General features: G+C 40.3%; 1 protein-coding gene and 1 long non-coding RNA gene across 9 annotated transcripts in view; one reads left to right on the forward strand and one right to left on the reverse strand.

The window, feature by feature from the left end:
- Nucleotides 1-20,018, forward strand: part of EML4 (EMAP like 4) — a 162,987-nt gene that overhangs the window by 57,988 nt on the left and 84,981 nt on the right. For 4 of the 8 annotated variants that reach the window (XM_083733157.1, XM_083733159.1, XM_083733160.1 and 1 more), the window contains exon 1: nucleotides 15,756-15,896. The exons of the other annotated variants lie outside the window; for them this stretch is intronic. In XM_083733157.1, the coding sequence (XP_083589283.1) occupies nucleotides 15,830-15,896 (67 nt within the window). In that variant the 5' untranslated portion in view covers nucleotides 15,756-15,829. Of the gene's footprint in view, nucleotides 1-15,755; nucleotides 15,897-20,018 lie in introns of those variants that run through there. 8 annotated transcript variants of the gene reach the window in all.
- LOC310842180 overlaps nucleotides 11,672-20,018 on the reverse strand; it is an 80,883-nt gene continuing 72,536 nt past the window's right edge. Inside the window, exons 4-5 of the long non-coding RNA XR_014562971.1 lie at nucleotides 13,627-19,869; nucleotides 11,672-13,263 (exon numbers count right to left, since the gene is read on the reverse strand). This is a non-coding gene — a long non-coding RNA (uncharacterized lncRNA). The remainder of the gene's footprint in view (nucleotides 13,264-13,626; nucleotides 19,870-20,018) is intronic.

Consider the following 20,018-nt stretch of genomic DNA (forward strand, 5'->3'; position numbering starts at 1 on the left):
TTTTCTTCTTCTTTTAAACACACAGGCACACTTTTTAATCTTTGTAACATTTTTTTAAATCTAAAAACTGTTCTCAATGAAACTCTCAAATGTCTACCCCTTTTTCTGGAAATTTTGTATTGGTCTGAAATGCCTATAGAACTAATGACTAATGGTGATGATGGATCTTCTGGGACCTTTGTACACAGAACCTTCATTGATTGATTGATTGATTGGTTGGTTGGTTGATCGATGGATATGTTCTCATAGATGCAGCTTTTCCTTCCTTACTGCATGTTTGATTTCAGGGGCAGAAGCAGAAAATGCAAAAGACTGAGCATCTTTCAAGAAAAGGGTTCATGTCTCATAGACTGTAAATCCTTATTAAACAGAAGCTGCTTTGAGTGTGTTGGCAGAAAGGTACAAGGTGTATAAATAAACATCAACATTGGTGTTTCTTGCAGGGCTGTTACAAAGATTATGGAGAGAATATCTGTGAAATGCACTGAACGCTTAAAACTATTAAAAATTGTTAAAATATTAATACTCTTGGAGAGTCCTCCAGGACCCAGGATTTGATATTTCAGAGCTGCATAAGCATATTTGTATGACTGGTGTGGATAACTGGCTGATCTGTTTCTGTCATGGGGAATGCTAGAGCAGGAGTAGACATCTGTACCTCTTGGGATCTCTTCCTGCAGTCCCAGGTCATGCAGCTTGAGCTTTCACAGCTGTTGCTCACCATGAACCACCATTGGCAGGACTGGCAGCAACAGCAGCAGATACCATATTTATGCAAATCTCATGCACCATCAAGTCTAATGCGCACCTCAGTTCTGAAAACCTAGAAACAATAAAAGTATTTACTGGCGACTGTAAATGCGCCATCGTATCTAATGTGCCCCCTAATTTTCACAGCGTAATTTGGCCAAAAAAGGTGCACATGACATTTGAGTAAGTATGGTATGGTCTGTGCATAAAATTTATTATTTTGCTAATTGTGCAGCATTAAGTATTCAGTTTATATTTGACTACCTTTAGTAATGTTTTCTCTGAAATTTGTAAGTTTCTTTTTTGTTAACTGCTGTGTTAAAGGTGAAGAAGAAGAAGAAGAGTTTGGATTTGATATCCCGCCTTTCACTCCCCTTCAGGAGTCTCAAAGCGGCTAACATTCTCCTTTCCCTTCCTCCCCCACAACAAACACTCTGTGAGGTGAGTGGGGCTGAGAGACTTCAAAGAAGTGTGACTGGCCCAAGGTCACCCAGCAGCTGCATGTGGAGGAGCGGAGACACGAACCCGGTTCCCCAGATTACGAGACTACCGCTCTTAACCACTACACCACACTGGCTCTCTGGTGCATTCTGTAGTTGGCCTTTGTAATGTTTTCTTTTGAAAAAAAATAACATATTTTGGTTTCCTGTTAATTTGAATGTATGCTTTATTTTTGACTTACTTCTGGGTTGTTTTGTTTGATGTTTCAATGTAAGTTGTAAACTGCTTCAAGATTTTTTTCTTAAAAATATGAATCAGTATAGAAATGAAATTAATTATAATCTTTCGTGCGTGCACACGTCTCTCTCTCTCTCTCTCTGTGTGTGTGTGTGTGTGTGTGCGCGTGTTTGTGCGCGTATCTCAAATAATTCCAGATTCAGACTTGCAGCAAATGAACTGCTGACCCTTTTCATAAGCTTGGTGAGAATGAGTTCCCCTAAGAAGGAATTTATATCTGCCTCAGTGGCCTCAGACTCATTTGGTTTTCAGGAGTGACTGCAGCCTTGGAGTGGTGCAATATTCCTATTGCTTGGGGATTTCTACAGATACAAAATCCATCCCTGGAGCAGACTAGCTGCTACTAACACAGATGAGTTTTCTCTGATTAATGGGACAGTTTTATATATTTTGGACCGGCAGCCTGTGTAACAGTATTGTACAGTTATGTAGAGAGAGGGTAGGTAGCAAGTGGTTATTCTGACCATTTATATTCTATTATGTGAAACCGAAAAGTTTCACTCCTGTGGATAAAGCATTAACTGGTACTGGTCTGTGGAATGTGAGGTGCTGAAAAGTAGGAGATGCCTACTGGCAAGAATCTCGCGTGCTAACCTTGCCTGGTTGACACAGTTTTCTCTCTTTGATCCCTTTTCAGATTAATCGTCACAAGAGCCATATATCCTCTTTTACGTGAAAAAGATCTGTCGAACTCAAATTTGGCGTTCTTGTTCTTGGCACAGAAACGAAAATAGTGAAAACATTCTGCTTTTATAAGCAAATGAAAACTATATTTATTGTGCCTAAAGCAACAACGACATACTTTTGAAACATCTGTCATTCTGAGAGGGTGTGTGTATGTGTGTGTGTGTGTGTATAATCATTCTCAGGTTCTATTTTTTTAATAAATGAAGCTTGCTTTTTTGAAAGCATAAGCACATATTTCTGATTTATAATTCTCTCCGTACTCACCCACCCGAAGGAAGACTGGAGTGTGCGAATGAAAACTGAGCTGCAGCAGACTAGCATTTTGTCCCATGTGTGATTTTGCTTGCTGCGTCCTCTAAATTGTGGTATTGTGGCAGGACATAGACCAGAGAAGCCTCAGCTTCGCCTTGGAGCTTACTGAGTCATTTGGGCCGTTCATTTCCCCCCTCTGCTTAACATGGAACACCAAATGGCTATAAAGATAAAATTGGGTGGGTGGGGGAACAGGAGAACATTCATGAATTTTTAAAAAGAAGTGTGGGATGCAAATATAATTTCAAATACTGTGAGGCAAACACGGTATTCTGAGTTTTAGCTGTTATAAGTATGGTTGTTTTTTTTACTTGAACAGGAATTGCAGTGTTTTGTACTACATGCATAGCGAACTTCAGCTTTCTGTGGGGTGTAAAAGCATCTTAAATGGTTTTGGAGCACGCTTTGAAATTAAGGAGAAATGGGTACCAATTTTCAGATTTTAATAATACATTCTGGGTTGGATCCAAAAGCCTCTTCTGCATATCAGATTGGATACAGGAAAAGCTCTTCTATTAAAGTAAGGGCTCCTTCAGACTTGATTGAAGAGTGTTGCATGAGAAAAGTGACTCCAGATGCAGATGAGTTACTGTGTTTGTGCCAATTCTTCTGTAAGGCCTTGATAAGCTCATTCTCAAGAACATTTTATGATCCACTTGGGTTAAAATGCACGACAGTCTGCAGTATATGCATTTTATTAACTCTTTTTATACTATAATGCAACCCCCCATGTATAGTGGTGCTGCACTGCATATTCATGGAATAGCTTTTCTGAATTTTCTCCTTCTCGTTGTTGACTGGATTGAAGTTAAATGTGTATATTTTTAATGCATTTATTTTGGAGAAGGAAACCTAGGAGCTGAAACTTCTGTGGTGTGCTTAGGAATAAATAGTTACAGAGTGAAAAATAGATACTGCTGCCCTAGCAAAATGCGAAAACTATGCATTCCTTTGTGGAACTCCTTAAAAATGTTGGTTCTTTTTATTGTGATTTCTGCATTCAGTCCTTGCTACCGATAATTGGATCTATAACATTTGTATTTAAATCTCGTCCTTTCCAAAGGCTTCAGGGTGGGTAATTAACTTTTAAAGTAAAATCCCAATTACAGTCATTAAAGCACGCTCAACTCACCTTATGCCACCATATTCCAGGGTGAGAAAAAGTTATCTGAATTGTTTCTTTAAAAAAATAAAAATGAAATAAAAGCTGTTGGATTTTTTTTCCATGATAGAAATGTTAACAAGGTTAAATTGAGCCTTCCTAATTTCACTGAAATCTGACACATCATTGTCCTTGGTCAGATTCCTTTCGTCTCTCTTCCATAATTCAAGCTGCATGATGCCTTATCTTGCCAGGTATTTGAAATGCACTCAATGACACAATTACTTTACAGCATGGTAAATACACCACATCCCTTTCAGGTGGAGTTAATTGCAGTTTTGTTCCATTTGATCCATTGTTCGCAAAGAGTTTAAAAAGAAGGTGTTTCAATGTTCTGTTGGAACTTGAACATTGAAGCCTTGTTGGAAAATTGCATGTACTACAAATCATGGGATTGTCAGCTCTTGCTTGTGCAAGAAGAATTGCTTGTGTGGCCAACTGCGTTTGATGTTTTACTGCCGTATAGTGAAATGCCTTCTGTAGTAAATGGTAGACCCTGTACACTTTTAAAATTATCCCAGTAGCTATGAAAGTGCATGTTTTAGAGCATTGGTGTTTGGTATTCACAGTTGACACACAGATTGTCAATGGAATTTAAACACTTTTAAAAAATGTGTACCCCTATGTGTTCATCAGCTCCTTAGAGAGAACATAAAATTAACAAAACATACCCTTTAAGAACACAATCTCTGCTTCTATAGTTCTCTGCATCTTTCGTAGCTTTGTCAAGTGTGCTCTGGAATTTAGAATCTTTCTGAGTTGAAAATGTGACTGACTTTGAAGGGTATGAATTAAAATTCTCTCCTTTTGGAACACTTCTGATCTTGATGAAACCATGCTGGAACACTGCCCCAAGTCCATTCACTTGATTGACGATGGGTACCTAGTCTTGGAGAATGGCAGCAAACCCAGGTTGCTGGCTAACCAGTGTGTTACCAGTAATTGCATACCTTTTATCTGTCAATTTGGAACAAAACAGGATTGTCTGTCCTGACCTATTGGCTGCTGTTTTATTTTGCATTGTGCTTTCTACTACCTGTATATACCACCTTGTGATTTCAGTGAAAGATGGTATATGAATATTTTAAAACAAATCATAACATGGTTCAGGTAAGATAGCTCACTTCTTTAGATTCATATAAACACAGGCATATAAATATCCCCAAATGTCTTTGCCTTCCAAAGCCTGACTGGGAACACTTTTTCTGTAAGTGTAGTGTAACACTAGCCAGGTAGCAAACCTAAATCTAAACAGTATTTTACATACGGACTAGAAATGTTCTTTTCATAATTGCTGTTGTATTTTAAACAAGCAAGATATCCGTTTACACTATTCTTTGTATAATTTTTATTGCACCATAAAAATTCCAAAATCTAAAATTACCACCTGGCTATTAACAAACTTGAAAAAAGGTCAAGTCTCGAAATGGACTGTTGTGTTTATATGATGAGTAGCATCTACTTTAGCACTGGCTTTGTGGTTTCCCTATTGTTCTGGACTGCTATTCACATCTTTTATTCTATTGCTAGTTCTCTGACTTGCTAGTTAACTTGTGACTAGGTCACAGTCCTACACACACTTGGGAGTTTCCAGAGGGCACCAAAACAAGAGTCTTGTGGCACTAATAAAACCTATCAAATTTATTTTGGTATATGCACACACACTCTTTTGGAAGCCACGAGTGGTGGCAGCAACAGACTGTGAACATCAAAAGGAGACAAGTTTTGTTACACAAATCAAAATGCTTGCCCTAATGGAACCACATCATTGGATGCTAAGCAGTAGCTGTTCCTCCAAAAACAGCTGGTAGCACTTAACATCTTGGAACTGGCAAACCAATTCACACATGAAGTGTGATAAAAATCCATTGTCCTGCTTCAGTCCACAAGTGACGAATCATAGAATAGTAGAGTTGGAAGGGACCCCAGGGGTCTTCTAGTCCAGCCCCCTGCAATGCAGGAATCTCAACTATATCATCCATGACAGATGGCCATCTCTGCTTAAGAACCTCCAAGGAAGGAGAGTCCACAAACTCGCGAGGGAGTCTGCTCCACTGTCGAACAGCTCTTACTGTCAGAAAGATCTTCCTGGTGTTTAGTCGGAATCACCTGTCTTGTAACTTGAATCTTGTAACTTGGCCTTGGTAGTCTTGATGAATGTAATTCAGTAGGTTCACAACGCAGTCTGCCTTTGCGGTTCCACTGTGTCCATTAATTCCAATGAGTCTGCTCTGAGTATGACTTCAGATACAACCCTTTCAACTGAACTTGAACCAGTGAATAACTATGCCCCAAGCGTCAAAATCTTTGTAATTTCAGCATTAGGAAGGACTCGCACATTAATCTTGGGGATGCAGTAGGAAACAAGCCTGCCTTTCTGTTGGGAGAGGCTTACAGTCAGAGCCAGGAGCAGCGGGAGACTCTGCACTGCCCTGCTGACCACACAACCATTCTTGGCTTCTTGAGATGCTAATGACATCTGACTGTGGTCAGTGGCTGGCCCAGGAGCTTGTTGATGGAGCAGTTCTTTAAACACAGTCTATGGCATAATTGCAGGGCTTGAGAGCTGTGGTGATAACAGAGTGTCTGTTGAACCAGGTGACATTACATGCTATTTTTTTTCTGACATCGATGTAAGATTGGGAGTTAGAAGAGGAAGCAGCAGGCGAGTGAGTTCCTTCCTCCCCATCCCCAACTGATATTAGCTGGAAACACTGTGCCAGCTTAGTTGCATGCCAACTATTTGGAGCTGTTGGAAGTTTTTTTTTTGTTGTTTTTTGAAATCTGTAATTCTTGCTAGCATAAGGGTAGAACATAAAGTGGGCTGCTCATATACAGAACATGAGATTGGCGACGGGTGGGTAGGAACTGGGGGGAGATGGCTGCAGGCATATCTGCTCCTGTGGCGTATGCATCTATGTTCCTGAATGTGAAAAACTTAACAGGTGTGAGGCATATGGACTGCCTTTGTGCCAAAGGAAAATTGTCACCTTCAAAGCCAGCTCTTGAGCAGCTCGGATACTAAGTTAGCAATTTATTTGTAGTGGGAAAAGTTGTAAGCGAATGGGCTGAATGCGCAGATCTGAAGTTTGACTGGTAGACATGTTTGTTTGTTTGTTTGTTTAGTAATCATACTGTAGTAAAGGTTAACAACTTAAGTTTTGATTATTTTAATTTTTTTTTAGGTATGTTCTTATTGAGCGAAATGCTAAACTAGAACCTCCATGTTAAACATCAGCCAGGGTGAGGAAGGAGACAAAATGTATTCAATTTCTAATTTACGTAGGCCTAGAAAACAAAATGTTGAATTCCATTTCCACAATAAAAAGGCCTCAATTTTCAACTCTTTCCTAAAGCTACTATTAAATACTGATTTTCAGTAACTATATATAGAGAAGGGTTGTTTTTTTGTTTTGTTTTTTTACATTGCACCTATAGTGTTTCTAATTCTGTCCTTCTTTCCTTAATTTGCACAAAATGCAGGACTTATCCCATTTCTGTGGTACAGAAGGTAAAAGAAAATACTTTTGTCATCCCAAGTATGTGAATCTTCCCTGGTTCTGTCTTAGGTTTCTGCTTCCAAGTCAGTTCTGACTCAGGAGTGGGGAACCTGTGGCCTTGCACATGTTATTGGACTATAACTCTGATAGAAGTTGCAGTACAACAAATTCAGGAGGGCTATAGGGTCTCCATCCCTGATTTTATTTGCCATGCAAAGGGTACTTCTGAATCTAACATTTTAAAAAGTAGGGCTTCCAACTTTCCTGTGTCTTACAGTATCAGTCAGCTAACTAGCATTGGCATCTGAAAACCCTTCCTATGCTTACAACTGTTTCTTTTCTGTGGCATAGCATTCCTGTTGAGATACGACAGGCAGGCCACTATCTGCATTTTTCCAGAAACAAATGAAGACATTTTGTTCAGACAAACTTCCCCAGTTGGGATATATAGCTCTCTGCTACGGGTGTCTCCTTTTTATTGTTTTCCAATTCATTTGCTTCTATTTTGGTTCTTGTATTGTTTCAGAAAGTTCAAATTTTACCATCTGGCTTCACGTGTGAACTAAATACCCCCCCCCCCCGATTAGCACTATTATAAAAGACCTTGGGTTACTTCCCGAGCTGTGAGCATGGCGTGGTTTTCTTGTTGCCTGTTGTTTCCAAAAGAGGTCTGGGGACCCTTTCAAGATATTGTGGGAAAGGCTGCAGCGAAAATGGGAGTGACTAGAAATCAGGCAGAGCTCCTTGCATGCCACACACCAGCTGTTCTGGAGGTGTCTCGAACCCAGTGTTCGAAACTTCCATTGTTCTAGGCACATTTTGAGACAAGGAATTTCAGTAGCGTGAGCAGTTCCTGAGCTCTGGGCGCAGTACTGTGCCTCAGATTTCAGATTAAAACTGAGGAGTGATTGTCAGAAATGCTTGAGTAAGATAGAGTAAATAAAATGCTTATGCTACACAACAAGAAATGTGCTGCAGAGTTAGAAATACTAAATGGTCATGTTCCACAGTATCAATTGTCAGGCGTGGAAGCAACTAATAACTTTTCCAGTGTTTGGAACTCCCAGTGTTCTAGGTGCATTTTGAGACAGGGAATTTCATTAGCACGAGCAGTTCCTGAGCTCTAGGCGCCCTACTGCACCTACAATTTCAGATTAAAACTGCAGAGTGGAAGGAAAGGAAGACCTTTTTCTGCCTCCCCACTTCTAGCTGCTCTCTGAACACTGGAGAAGAGACCTCTCTTAAGAATATTAGGAGGGTGGGCAGGGGAAAAACTAGACCATGTGAAAAATAAACATAATATTTTAACTACAGCTCATTAATTTTCAGCTTTCTATTCTTGTTATAAAAAGTGTGCCTAGACATTCTCTTGTTGTGCCCATAACCTAGGTTTAAGGTGCCATTTAGCTCCTAGCTTTCATATCTCAGTTTCTAACACTGAATTTTTCACGGAAAGCCTTTAACTGCTCTAAGAAAGCTATACCACAGGAGGTAGTTCCTAATTATAAATAGTTTGGGCCATGCATTAGTATTCTGCATCAGAAAACAGATACTGATGCAAATAAAAGAAATCAAATACATATTTGGACAAGGTGCAGCCACTACCACGCTACTAGACATTGCAAATAAGTAAGTAAGTAAGTAAGTAAGTAAGTAAGTAAGTAAGTAAGTTTTTAAGACTCCAGGCTGCAAAATGCAATTTCTCAGAAGACTATTCATGAAGTTCAGCTTAGAAGCTGCAGAGTATACAGGCTGTATGTTGGGGTCACTGATAGCTAGTTCACAGAGAGGAAGAAAGTCTAGGGCAAGTTCACAAAGAAACCAAACACATAGATAAAACGCTCAGGGCATCACAGCCACCCAGCATTCATTTAACCATCTTATATGCACCAGCCTACAATGTTTTCATTCTCTCTGGCATGTTAAACATTCATATTTGTAAACAATCCCTGTAGTTTGACTTTTCCCACTTTTTCCGTTTTATTGATTTTGAATTTTGTTTCCTATATTTTTGTGATGCTCTCCTAGAGTGGTTATTACGTTTTAAATTGTACTATGAGCCCCCGCTCCCGACATTTTAAATATATACCTTGAACAAAATAAATTTAATCATATATGACTGAAGCCTGAGGCAGAGCCATTTCTGAACTGAAAAGCATAGGCTGATCTAAGTGCATTACCTGGGACTTTGAAGCTCTTTTAAAGCAAGGCTCTTGTGGAAGAGAATTCCTAGAGGGCAACACAGTCCCACAACACACACTGTGGATAGCCTCTTTTAGTCACTTGCACCCCTTTTGCCAAAGTCCCATAGCTGTTGTGTGAGGGAGGTGGTTTTGGGTGCCATGAAAGGGCAGCAAATGGTTAGTTATCATGGGGAGGGTTATTTTTTTTGTTTCTTAATATGTTATGTATTTTTGGTTTGTTTTTTATTGTAAACATTCCTGTTTTCCTTGGGTGAAGGGCAGTATAGAAATTTAATAAATAGTAATAAAGAATAGCTTATTGTTGAATTTTTACTCCCAGGAGGCACCTGGGATTTTTCTGCATCAGGTGCCGAAATAGCTTAATCAGCTTTAGGGTGACTTTCATTTGCTGCGGCACCTCAGGCCGATCTCAATTTTGCCTCTGTTAAAGGGGTGGTTTTGGGGTATTGTTCCAAAACCTTTCAAACTCTGTTTGACCAAAGGCAGCAGTGCAGTTAAATTAAGATGCCCAACAATATGGGATGTGATGCAAGTGTCATTCAGGAAGAAATATTGTCTATCTTCAGTCAAAATTCCATCATAACCCCTCAGAATTTTGACTTTATCAAACTGTCACCAGCAGCCACCTAAGTATAAATATTTCTATGTAGCACTTCCAGTTGCTCATGAATCAAACCACATTTCCTCTGCCTAAGAAAGATGAAGTAAATCATGAGGGGGCAAAATAGTCTACAGAAAGTTCAATTAACCGCAACAGAACAATGGCAATATTTTGTTAGAAAAATTACATTAGTATTAAAGAAAATGCACACAGTGTGATTACAAGCTGGCTGTGTGTTTCTTATACAAAATTGCACTGAATAGTCGGTTCATAAACCTGCTCTTTTTAAAAAAGTTAAAAATCATTCTTTGATTTTAATTTTATTTTTCAGATCTGAATTTTCGCCTCCTCCTGAAAATGCAAATGCAGAAGCATCATACTAAATCAATACTCTCAGATATTAAGAAATCCCCACTTCTGTCATTAAATTAGCTGACATTAAATCCATTTACTCAACTCATTGTCATAAAATGCTTGCAAAGACAAGAAAAAAACCTCATGGAAACATAGCAGGGGAATAAGTTTTGTTGCTGTAGGGGTTCAGATACAACAGTTACATTTATGAGTTACGGGAGATAGTGGTTTGTTTTGACGTGGGTGTATGCCTCATACCTCCATAAACAGGAACATTTAAACTTATCTAAAGGAAATGGTTTAGCAGAGCTATTTTGTTTACGCATCCTGCAATAAACCTAACTGTTGGGGGGACGGGACTACAAGCCAATATATACGCTGGAGGGTGGGGCAAAGAGAGGCAGAAAATATGTGAATAAGGTTCATTACTTTAAGCAGATATATTAGTGGTCTACTCATTCACACACACAAACACACAAGTGCATGCACACACACACACACACACACACACACACACACGAAGGAGACAGTGTTGGACAGCCACAGAGTGCACAAAACTTGCCCACATTTGAACTTGTAATTTATGGGTGAAGGGTGAAGGGAGTGCCATTGGAATTTCAAGGATAAAGTGTTGGACCAAGGCTTGAGTGAGTAGGAGGCTATATGCACAGTTGGGGCCTTCCCTACTGTTGCTTCTTGTAGCATCCCAAAAAGAAATTCTGGAAGGTTAGAGACATAAAAACTAGGAGCAAAATGGCACCTTAAAACTCGGTTATGGGCGCAACAATGGAATGTCTAGGTATGCTTTTTTATAACAAGAATACAGTCATACCTCTGGTTACAGACACTTCAGGTTGTGTTTTTTTGGGTTGCGGACCGCCGAAACCCGGAAGTACCGGGATGGGTTACTTCCGGGTTTCGGCAGTCGCGCATGTGCAGAAGCAGTAAATTGCGCTTTGCGCATGTGCAGAAGCACTGAACCGCAACCTGCGTGTGTGCAGATGCGCCGCTGTGGGTTGTGGACATGTATCCCACATGGATCACGTTCGCAACCCGAGCGTCCAATGTACAAAGCTGAAAATCATTTAACTGCAGCTAAAATATTATGTTCTAGTCCTTCCCCTGCCCACCCCCTAATATTCTTAATAGAGGTCTCTTCTCCAGTCTTCAGAGAGTAGCTGGAAGTGGGGAGGCAGAAAAAGGTCTTCCTTTCCTTCCACTCTGCAGTTTTAATCTGAAATCATAGGCGCAGCACTGCGCCCAGAGCTCAGAAACCTCTCGTGCTAATGAAATTCCCTGTCTCAAAATGCATCTAGAACAATGGGAGTCTTGAAAACTGGAAAAGTTATTATCTGCTTCCACAGGTGACAATTAATACTTGCTGTGGAACATTACCATTTAGTATTTCTAACTCTGCAGTGCATTTCTTGTTGTTGCATGTAGTGTAGTATAAGCATTTTATTTACTCTATCTTTCTGACAATCGCTGTCTTGTAAAACATTAGTAATTAACTGTAATGCCAGTTTAACCTGATTTTGCCTCTCTAGAATTCAGTGAGAATTCAGTAAGCTCTGTTGGAGTGAGTAAATTAGTGCACTGAAATGTGATGACAACTGAGGGCTTTTTTAAATGCATAGTTATATTAAGTGTGAGAGAACCGTGCTGCAGTAATGCACTAATTCACTACTGTATTATATGCTACACACCCATTTATGAATAAAAATGCCGTGTATCTTTGTTAGCGAGTAAACATTATGCTAGTTTTTTTCTAGGGTTCCTTTTTCTTTGTATTAAAATCTTGCATTTTGATGGCTAGGCGCTTGGAGAGATGTAAATTTCTTTTAACATATTTAAGAGATGTTGGGGGTGGAGAGTTCTCCACACAGTAAGATTGCTTTGTTTTGACATTTATCTTGCTGTGATCGTTCTGCCAGTTGGCTTTAGGCACGGCTACCAAAAGAGTGAACACATGTTGCATTCATTAACTTTCCTCTGGCTCTGCTCAATTTTGCAAGTCAGACAAAAGCATGATCATATTAAATGGACTGTAGTGCAGTTGTAATATGAGTTCTCTCACACACTTAATGAAATGATAATCTTCGAGAAACCTGCATCTCTCCTTCCCCTCCCACCCCTCCAATTGTTGGGAGTTACTATGCCTTTCCAACTCGGTGCAAATTCTTGTTTGTGCGTGTGTTGCCCCCTCCTTCTAAATTAAAACGCTGCAGCTGTAGATGTATCATTCAGCCTTATTTGCATCTTCTCCTTCTTCCGTGATGCATTTGTACATGGGGAAATCCCATGTCATCCTTACAATGGTTGTGTGAGGTTGGCCGGATTGAGAGAGTGAAATCGACCAAAGTTTGCCCAATGTGCTTCTTCATGGTTAAGCAGGAATCCCAACTTGGGTCTCTTCCAGCCATTTGCAGTGTTCTGTCCAACCACACTAGATGTAAAACCACAGACTTAATGCCTTTTCAAACTGACTGTGTTGGATAATTCTGTTTATGTGTGTGAGCAAGTCCGCCTAGGTGCAGCTTGTTTGCTACGCATATTGATCTTTCGACGTTGATCTTCTTTTATCACTTATTTGTTGGATCTGTTGGCTGCCTTTCATCAGTAATGGTCCCAGGATGACTTGTAGTAGTAGCTACATAGCAAATGCCACAGCTATATGCAAACTACAATTCAACTATACCATACCCTTCAACATGTTGATTCCCAAAATGGTGATGTACTTCTTCTTCCCATAAGTGCTCCTGTATGGGTTAAGTAACCCGTGTGAGATCATGGTGCCCCAAAGATGTGCTTTTTGGGGGGCTGTGATCTCACAGCACCCAAAAACACATGTTTTGGGATTCCGTGTGAGATCACGGCCACCAAAATGACCACTGTGCTCTCGCCAGGGCAAAAACCTGGATGTCCTGTTTTTTTCTGGGACACGTGCATGGTATGCTATAATCATAAAGGTAAAGGTAAAGGTACCCCTGCCCATACGGGCCAGTCTTGACAGACTCTAGGGTTGTGCGCTCATCTCACTCTATAGGCCGGGAGCCAGCGCTGTCCGCAGACACTTCTGGGTCACGTGGCCAGCGTGACAAGCTGCATCTGGCGAGCCAGAGCAGCACATGGAACGCCGTTTACCTTCCCACTGGTAAGCGGTCCCTATTTATCTACTTGCACCCGGGGGTGCTTTCGAACTGCTAGGTTGGCAGGCACTGGGACCGAACGACGGGAGTGCACCCCGCCGCGGGGATTCGAACCGCCAACCATGTGATCGGCAAGTCCTAGGCGCTGAGGTTTTACCCACAGTGCCACCCGCTATAATCATAAACATCCCTAAATATCAAAACACTAAAACCATAATTATATCAGCAGCAACAGCTGCAGTACCCCTGGCTGGCAATACCCTTGCACAAAGAAAGGAGACTGTAGCTAATGCTAGTCAATAAGGACGCAAAATAGGAAAAAGGCATAGCTGGGGGACCACTACTAAGAAACCGCTGCCCGAAGCCCACTTCCCAAAAGCTTCACTTGCTAGTGGGCCTACCAGAAGAGGTGCCACTTCAAGTGTTTAAGCCCCAAGTCATGCTTTTAGAAAGCACATGATAATATTTTTTTATCAACATTGACTTAACATGATTTCAAACCTCTAGTGTCTATTTATTTTTTATTTTATAGGTGCATTCATAGGAAGTACAGCTCTCCCTTGGCATACCTTTTGACTTTATTTCTCATTTTTAAAAGTAAAAATAAAATATTGCCCCTTTATTTGCGTCTTTCCCTGATGTGACTAATTGTAGACGTATATATTTTATAAATCAAATTATGAGTTCTCTGACCGTAATAGAAGAAGAGTTTGGATCTGATATCCTGCTTTATCACTACCCTACCCTACCCTACCCTACCCTAAGGAGTAAAAATGCCCAACAAATGAAGGGGCCAAATCGCCCATCTCCTTATTTTGATGCTGCAGGAACGCAGCATTTGTTTATTTAACGTCTTATCTGCTGATTTGTGGGACATCTTTGGGAAAAGAAAAGGCTAAGTAGTAAACCCTATGCAAATCCGGAGTGGACTCCCTAAGACGGTGGGATGGCATCATGTTACACCTCTTTCTGGCAACTTTTGCAGCCAAGCTGTTGCCAAATGTATTGTTCTGCTTTATTTTGGACCACATCAGCGATGCTAAAAGTGGGGTCTTGTCATCTAGGCATACACACTGTCTATGCTTGCACCCCGGAGACATCACTTCTGTGTTGATAACACAGCAAAAGCCATGTGGGAGGCAACCTTAATGAGTTGCCGATCTCTGCAGCCACAGCAGGCTCTCTGATTCTCCCAGCAGTTTAATTTCAGCTCTGGAGACACACTCCATTGTCTCTTGAGACAGAAGGATGCCGCCAACAACAACATTAAAAAAAAATTATACTGCCCTTCATCTGAGGATCATAGGTGGCTTACAATATAGAAACACAAAAATACAAACCATAGTACGAAACAAAAACAATACCCCCCATTGGCTACAATTTGTTAAATTAGCCAAAGGTCTGGGAAAGGGGAAGGATGTTTTTGCTTGATGCCTAAAGATATGTAGCGAAGGTGTCAGGTGAGCCTCCATGGGGGGGGGGGGCATTCCACAAGCAGAGAGCCACCACGGAAGGGGCCCGTTCTCATGTTTCCGCCCCTCTTGTGGAAGAGGAAGATGAAGAAGAGCCTCCGATCACAGGGTCCAGGATGGCTCACACGGGTAGAGATCTGTTAAGCTGCCTGTGCAAATTGTGGCAGCAATTCAGCCTGATGTGAAGAAAATAAAGGAGCTTAAGATTTAGGGCTTCAAATGCAATCTCTTGTTTCAGCTGCTTTAAACAAAAGATTGGTCTCTATTATGTTGACACTGTTGTGTCCCAGTCAACTCAGCATGCTAGCTAATAATAATAATAATAATAATAATAATAGTAATAATAAATCATATAGCCTGCTTAATCACCAACTTTTTTAAAAAAAAGAAGAAAAAGCAAACTTTTATCCCTTAGTGAGCTCTTTAATTCTTACTTTGTGCTGCAAGACAGATTACTGTGTTGTGTCTGTGCTAGTAAGTGCCTATATTAGTGTATTTGTGACGTCTAAGGTTTAGCCACTCCTTACAGCAGTCTCAGATTTTCTTCCCCCTCTCCCCTTATGTATCCCACCCCCTTCTGCCTCTCTCCCTCCCTCTCTCTCTCTCTCTCTCTCTCTCTAGCACACACACACACACGCGCTCGCTCTCAAACGCAGAAAGCTCTTTTGCTCAGTAGAGTTCCAGGGCTCGGAAGGAGCAAAGCTGATTGTCAGGACTTCTAGCTTGTGCTCTGCATAAGTGCTTTTGTGGCGGGCCATCTGATCTGGCAGGATTTCCTCAGAATATTTAAAGTATGTTGTCTGATTTGGAAAACTCGGGATTGCCGTGAAACTCTGGGAAAGGCAGCAAGCAGGGAACGTAGACAGAACTGGTTCGCGGCTCGTAACGTAGGTGGCAGGAATGGAAGACGCGTTGCCTTGCCTTGCTTCGGTGTGCAATTCATCAGCACTTATGAACTTCTGCACCGGTAAAGTATAACTTCTTTCCCTCCCTCCCTCTGCTTTAATTGGGAACACCAGTACAGCCACCACAGTTTCTCGCTAACCCACAAGGGGAAAGGACTCTCTCTCTCTCTCTTCTCTTCCCCCCCCCCAAACCTTGTTTTTTTATTTTATTTTTTGAAAATCTTCCTCTACAACTTCCTTCACAAATACATACAAAGTTTGAAGAAAAGTAATTTACCTCTTTGCAGTCTTAGTTCTTTCCTAGCCTTAAAGGAAATCTGGTTTCTTTTGCTAGTTAATGCCTTTCATGTACAATGGAAAGCAGAAACCAAACGATTTTGTTTGGTGAGACTACTCTTGCGGTATGAAAAATCCCCTCCCATGAAATAAATCTGAATATTGCATGCTTGGAAAAGGGGGGGGGGGGAGAGAACCTGTTGTATCATTGAATTTTAACATTCAGCATGTGTTAAACATGTTTCCATATTTGTGTGCAAGATGCTTCAGTTAGACTTAACTTTCAGTGAAAGGTTGAACCCCTAGAGGAAAGTTTTGGATTGCATAGGGGGCCCCCTCAGGAAGTAGTACCGTAAAACATCTATGCACAATAAGTCATTATGTATGCTGCAGTCTTGAGCATTCGCAGCACGGTTTGTATTTCTGCACAGCATGTGATATTTTCCAGACCAATTTATTCCTGGCTTTCTTGTGATCGTTAATCTGCAATTACTGAAGCATCTCAGCACAACTTCATATGCATACATCATTATCAGTAGCTAGATCTGTGTATATAGCAGAAAGCTGCCTATAGAAGCTCTTGCTTCATAGAGTTTTTGCAGTGGTTGTTTAGAAATTTTGGTCCAAGAGTACAGAGCCAAAACAAAAATGTGGAGGAGCTCCAAATGCAACCCTATTTTACAAATGCACCTAATGATAAGTGAGTATAGAAATATTCATCTTGCTGATTTGTCCAGATTAATACATGTGTAAAAAAAAAGGCAGGTTCTTTTCTTTTTTTTGGGGGGGGGGCAGTTTTAGAGCATTAAGATGAAGAGAAAATGACTTCTGCAGAAAGATATAAAATGTTAAAATAGAAACTGCTTCGAACACCAAAAAAAGTTATATCTTTCCACACTTACTTTTATTGGTAGGAAAAAACACACTTTTGAAAATAAATTCTGTAAGTAATGTTCAGTGCTGCAAAAACAACAAAAAACAATGATAGCACAATATGTAATACCAAGGTGCTGAAATCCTGGGGTGGGGTGGGGGGTTAGTTGGGTTTTGTTGGTTTAGAATGCTTGCTAATACAAGAAGTTAAGTATTCCCATGCAGGATAATATTTGTTCCCTTGGATTATGCAGATATGTGGCAGGAAATGGAGTGGAGGGAGGCAAGAGATTCACCTTCTTTGTTTCCACTGAGTTCCATATTTGAGATTGCAAATCCAAATCCCGTTGATACTGCTGGCACTGGGTTACATTTGTGGGCTTTGATAACAACTTTTTAAGGACTATTATTTTCCAACAAAAAAGCACTAAACATAGTTGGAGAAGGGTTGGTTAAAGTTGAATGACGAGCTTGAGTTGCACATGCCACATGTCGGTCTACAGCCCTTGAAATATTTGTGCTTACAGGTAAGCAAGCGGGGAACCTAGTTTGCCTGTGGCTGACATGTACATTGCATTTGTATTTATTTTGACACCTGTAACCTTGCTTTGTATGCTATTCCAGTTCACCCCAGTACAGGTTTGGTAACTGGTTGTGTTTCATTTCATGAGCAAAACAGCTTTTAAGTGACCTAATTCATTAGCACTAAATCAGACATAACCCACAGATATTATAAAGGATGCTTTTAGATGAAAATAACAGGGGAAATAGTTCCATTTGTAGCATGTTTTTTTATTTAAAGTGAGTTGTACCCTTAACATAAAAGGTCGTTTCAACCTTTTTAGGAGGGCAGAATTTAGAAAAGCAAAATTTGTATAATTGTGGGGGAGAAATGCATAAAATAGCTATCGGGCTTTAATTGTACATGTTCACAATTTCATTTTACTTGGGAAGCTGGTGGGTGTTTGTTGTTGTTCATTTTTAACACTTGAAACAAAGTTGAGCACTCATTTTAAACCGGTCACCTGGTTTTATTTTAAGGCTATGGTCTGAGTAAAGTTGGAAAAAACATTTTATAGAAGTTCTGGTTCTGTTATGGTTCACAAACAAACTTTTTTATCAGTTCAGTTTGACTCCCTGCAAGTAAGTATGTTTTGTGCTGTAGCCACAATTAACATAGAAGTAGTATGGGCCACATCCTATCACACATTTCTGCACTTAACGAAACAGTAGGGGAGGACACTGAAAGGTTATCTGTGGATCAATGTTGTGCAAAATCAATTCATTTGTGGTTGAGCCAAATTAATAATGCAGGATCCAAGAGCTTTGCAATACAACCTGTAATTTTGATTACAATCTGACATTACAAATCAAACTGGTGAAAGCAAAATAACTAATACAGTCCACTCCATATATTCTTATAGTCTCACTGTGGACAGATACATATTCTGGAAAATCATTTTCCTGGTGGTGACAGTTACTCTCTGTAAGTTACTGTTAAAACTATCCACCAGACAATAAGGATCTGTCTATAGGTGCCACTTCTAGAGGATAGTGCTGTATGCACCAGAGCTTTCATAGAACCCGAATACAAAACAAAGCCACTTTTAGTGTAAGGTCATGATTAGGAAAATATTACACAGCTGTTCACCCTACTGCCACAATTAAGCACCAGTATGTTGTAGGGCTGGAAATTGCTTGACTTAAACACCCCATATATAAGAACCCGGGTACCTAGTGGCCTGGAATGTTTCCTGCTTAAGTCCCAGGCATGACAGCAAGAATATCTACAAAGATCAGTGTTCAAGCCTTAATTTGAATATTGTGCATACTATGGTTGCTGTGTCTCTTAATACTAATTGCTATTTTATTTTTAAGAGAACTAGCAGTGAGAGTAAGGTTCACATCACAGGTATAAATTTGTGGCCCAAGTTTCAGTGATGAAGCATATTCCCGCAAAGACTTTAGGAGTGTCTATTGCTCACATATGATATCATTTTTCTTGTTTGTTAGGGTAGTGGGGAAAGATGAGGAAACAACAAGATTTTGAGAACAAATGTGTTTTTGTTATCAGGTGCTATGTATCTCCAACTTTTGCCCTTGATTCCGAAAAATAATCCTAGGTGCTTCACCTGGTGTCATGAAATGTATTTATTCCATAACATTTATATACCCTTTGATAGTAAAAACAAACAAAACAAACCTCAAACCAGTACTGAATTGGCCTTGTGTAGGACTGATGCCTGAAAGAATTATAGTTGGTACATAAGAAAGTGTGCAGTGTGCTGTTCAAAGAGTCTTGAGTCTAAAGGTTCCCAGATGGGATAACTCTCGAACTGTGTGGAAATTTATCTATGCTCCTCAGATGAAGAGTGGGGTATACACCTAACTCATAAAACAATTTCCCCTTTATTCCTATTAATACCTTCGATATTAAATAAAACCAAGTTGGACCAGCAACAATATATTGCAGGGTAGAATACTTCCTGCTTAGGATCCCAGCTCCATTCCAGTCTGCTTGGTTTGGTTTCTTCACCCAACATTTAGTCAGTATTTCACAGATATTGAGATGGTGGTGGTTAAATTTATTGAGGTTGCTGAGTTCTTATTTGGCCATTTTGTCCAGCTTAGGTTTTTCTCCTCCTTAAAGTTCCCCTAGGGCTGAAGATTTCGCTGTCTTGTGGGTTGATGCTGCCATTTTGGCTGCATCAATAATGCCCCTCACACCATGAACTTTAGAAATAGTGGAAGTGGTTATTCTGACAAAGGAGCTGAGAAGGTGATTTTTTATTTTTTTGGAGTTCCAGATTCAATATTTTCATCTGACAGGATGAAAGGAAGATTGTGGTAGGATGGTTGTCATCCAAAGAAAGTTGCTTGTTTACACTTTGTTGTTTAATCATTTAGTTGTGCCCGACTCTTCGTGACCCCATGGACCAAAGCACGCCAAGGCACTCCTGTCTTCCACTGCTTCCCGCAATTTGGTCAAACTCATGCTGGTAGCTTTGAGAACACTGTCCAACCATCTCGTCCTC

The sequence above is a fragment of the Podarcis gaigeae genome (genome assembly GCF_964106915.1).
Source record: "Podarcis gaigeae genome assembly, chromosome: 3".
Lineage (NCBI taxonomy): Eukaryota > Metazoa > Chordata > Lepidosauria > Squamata > Lacertidae > Podarcis > Podarcis gaigeae.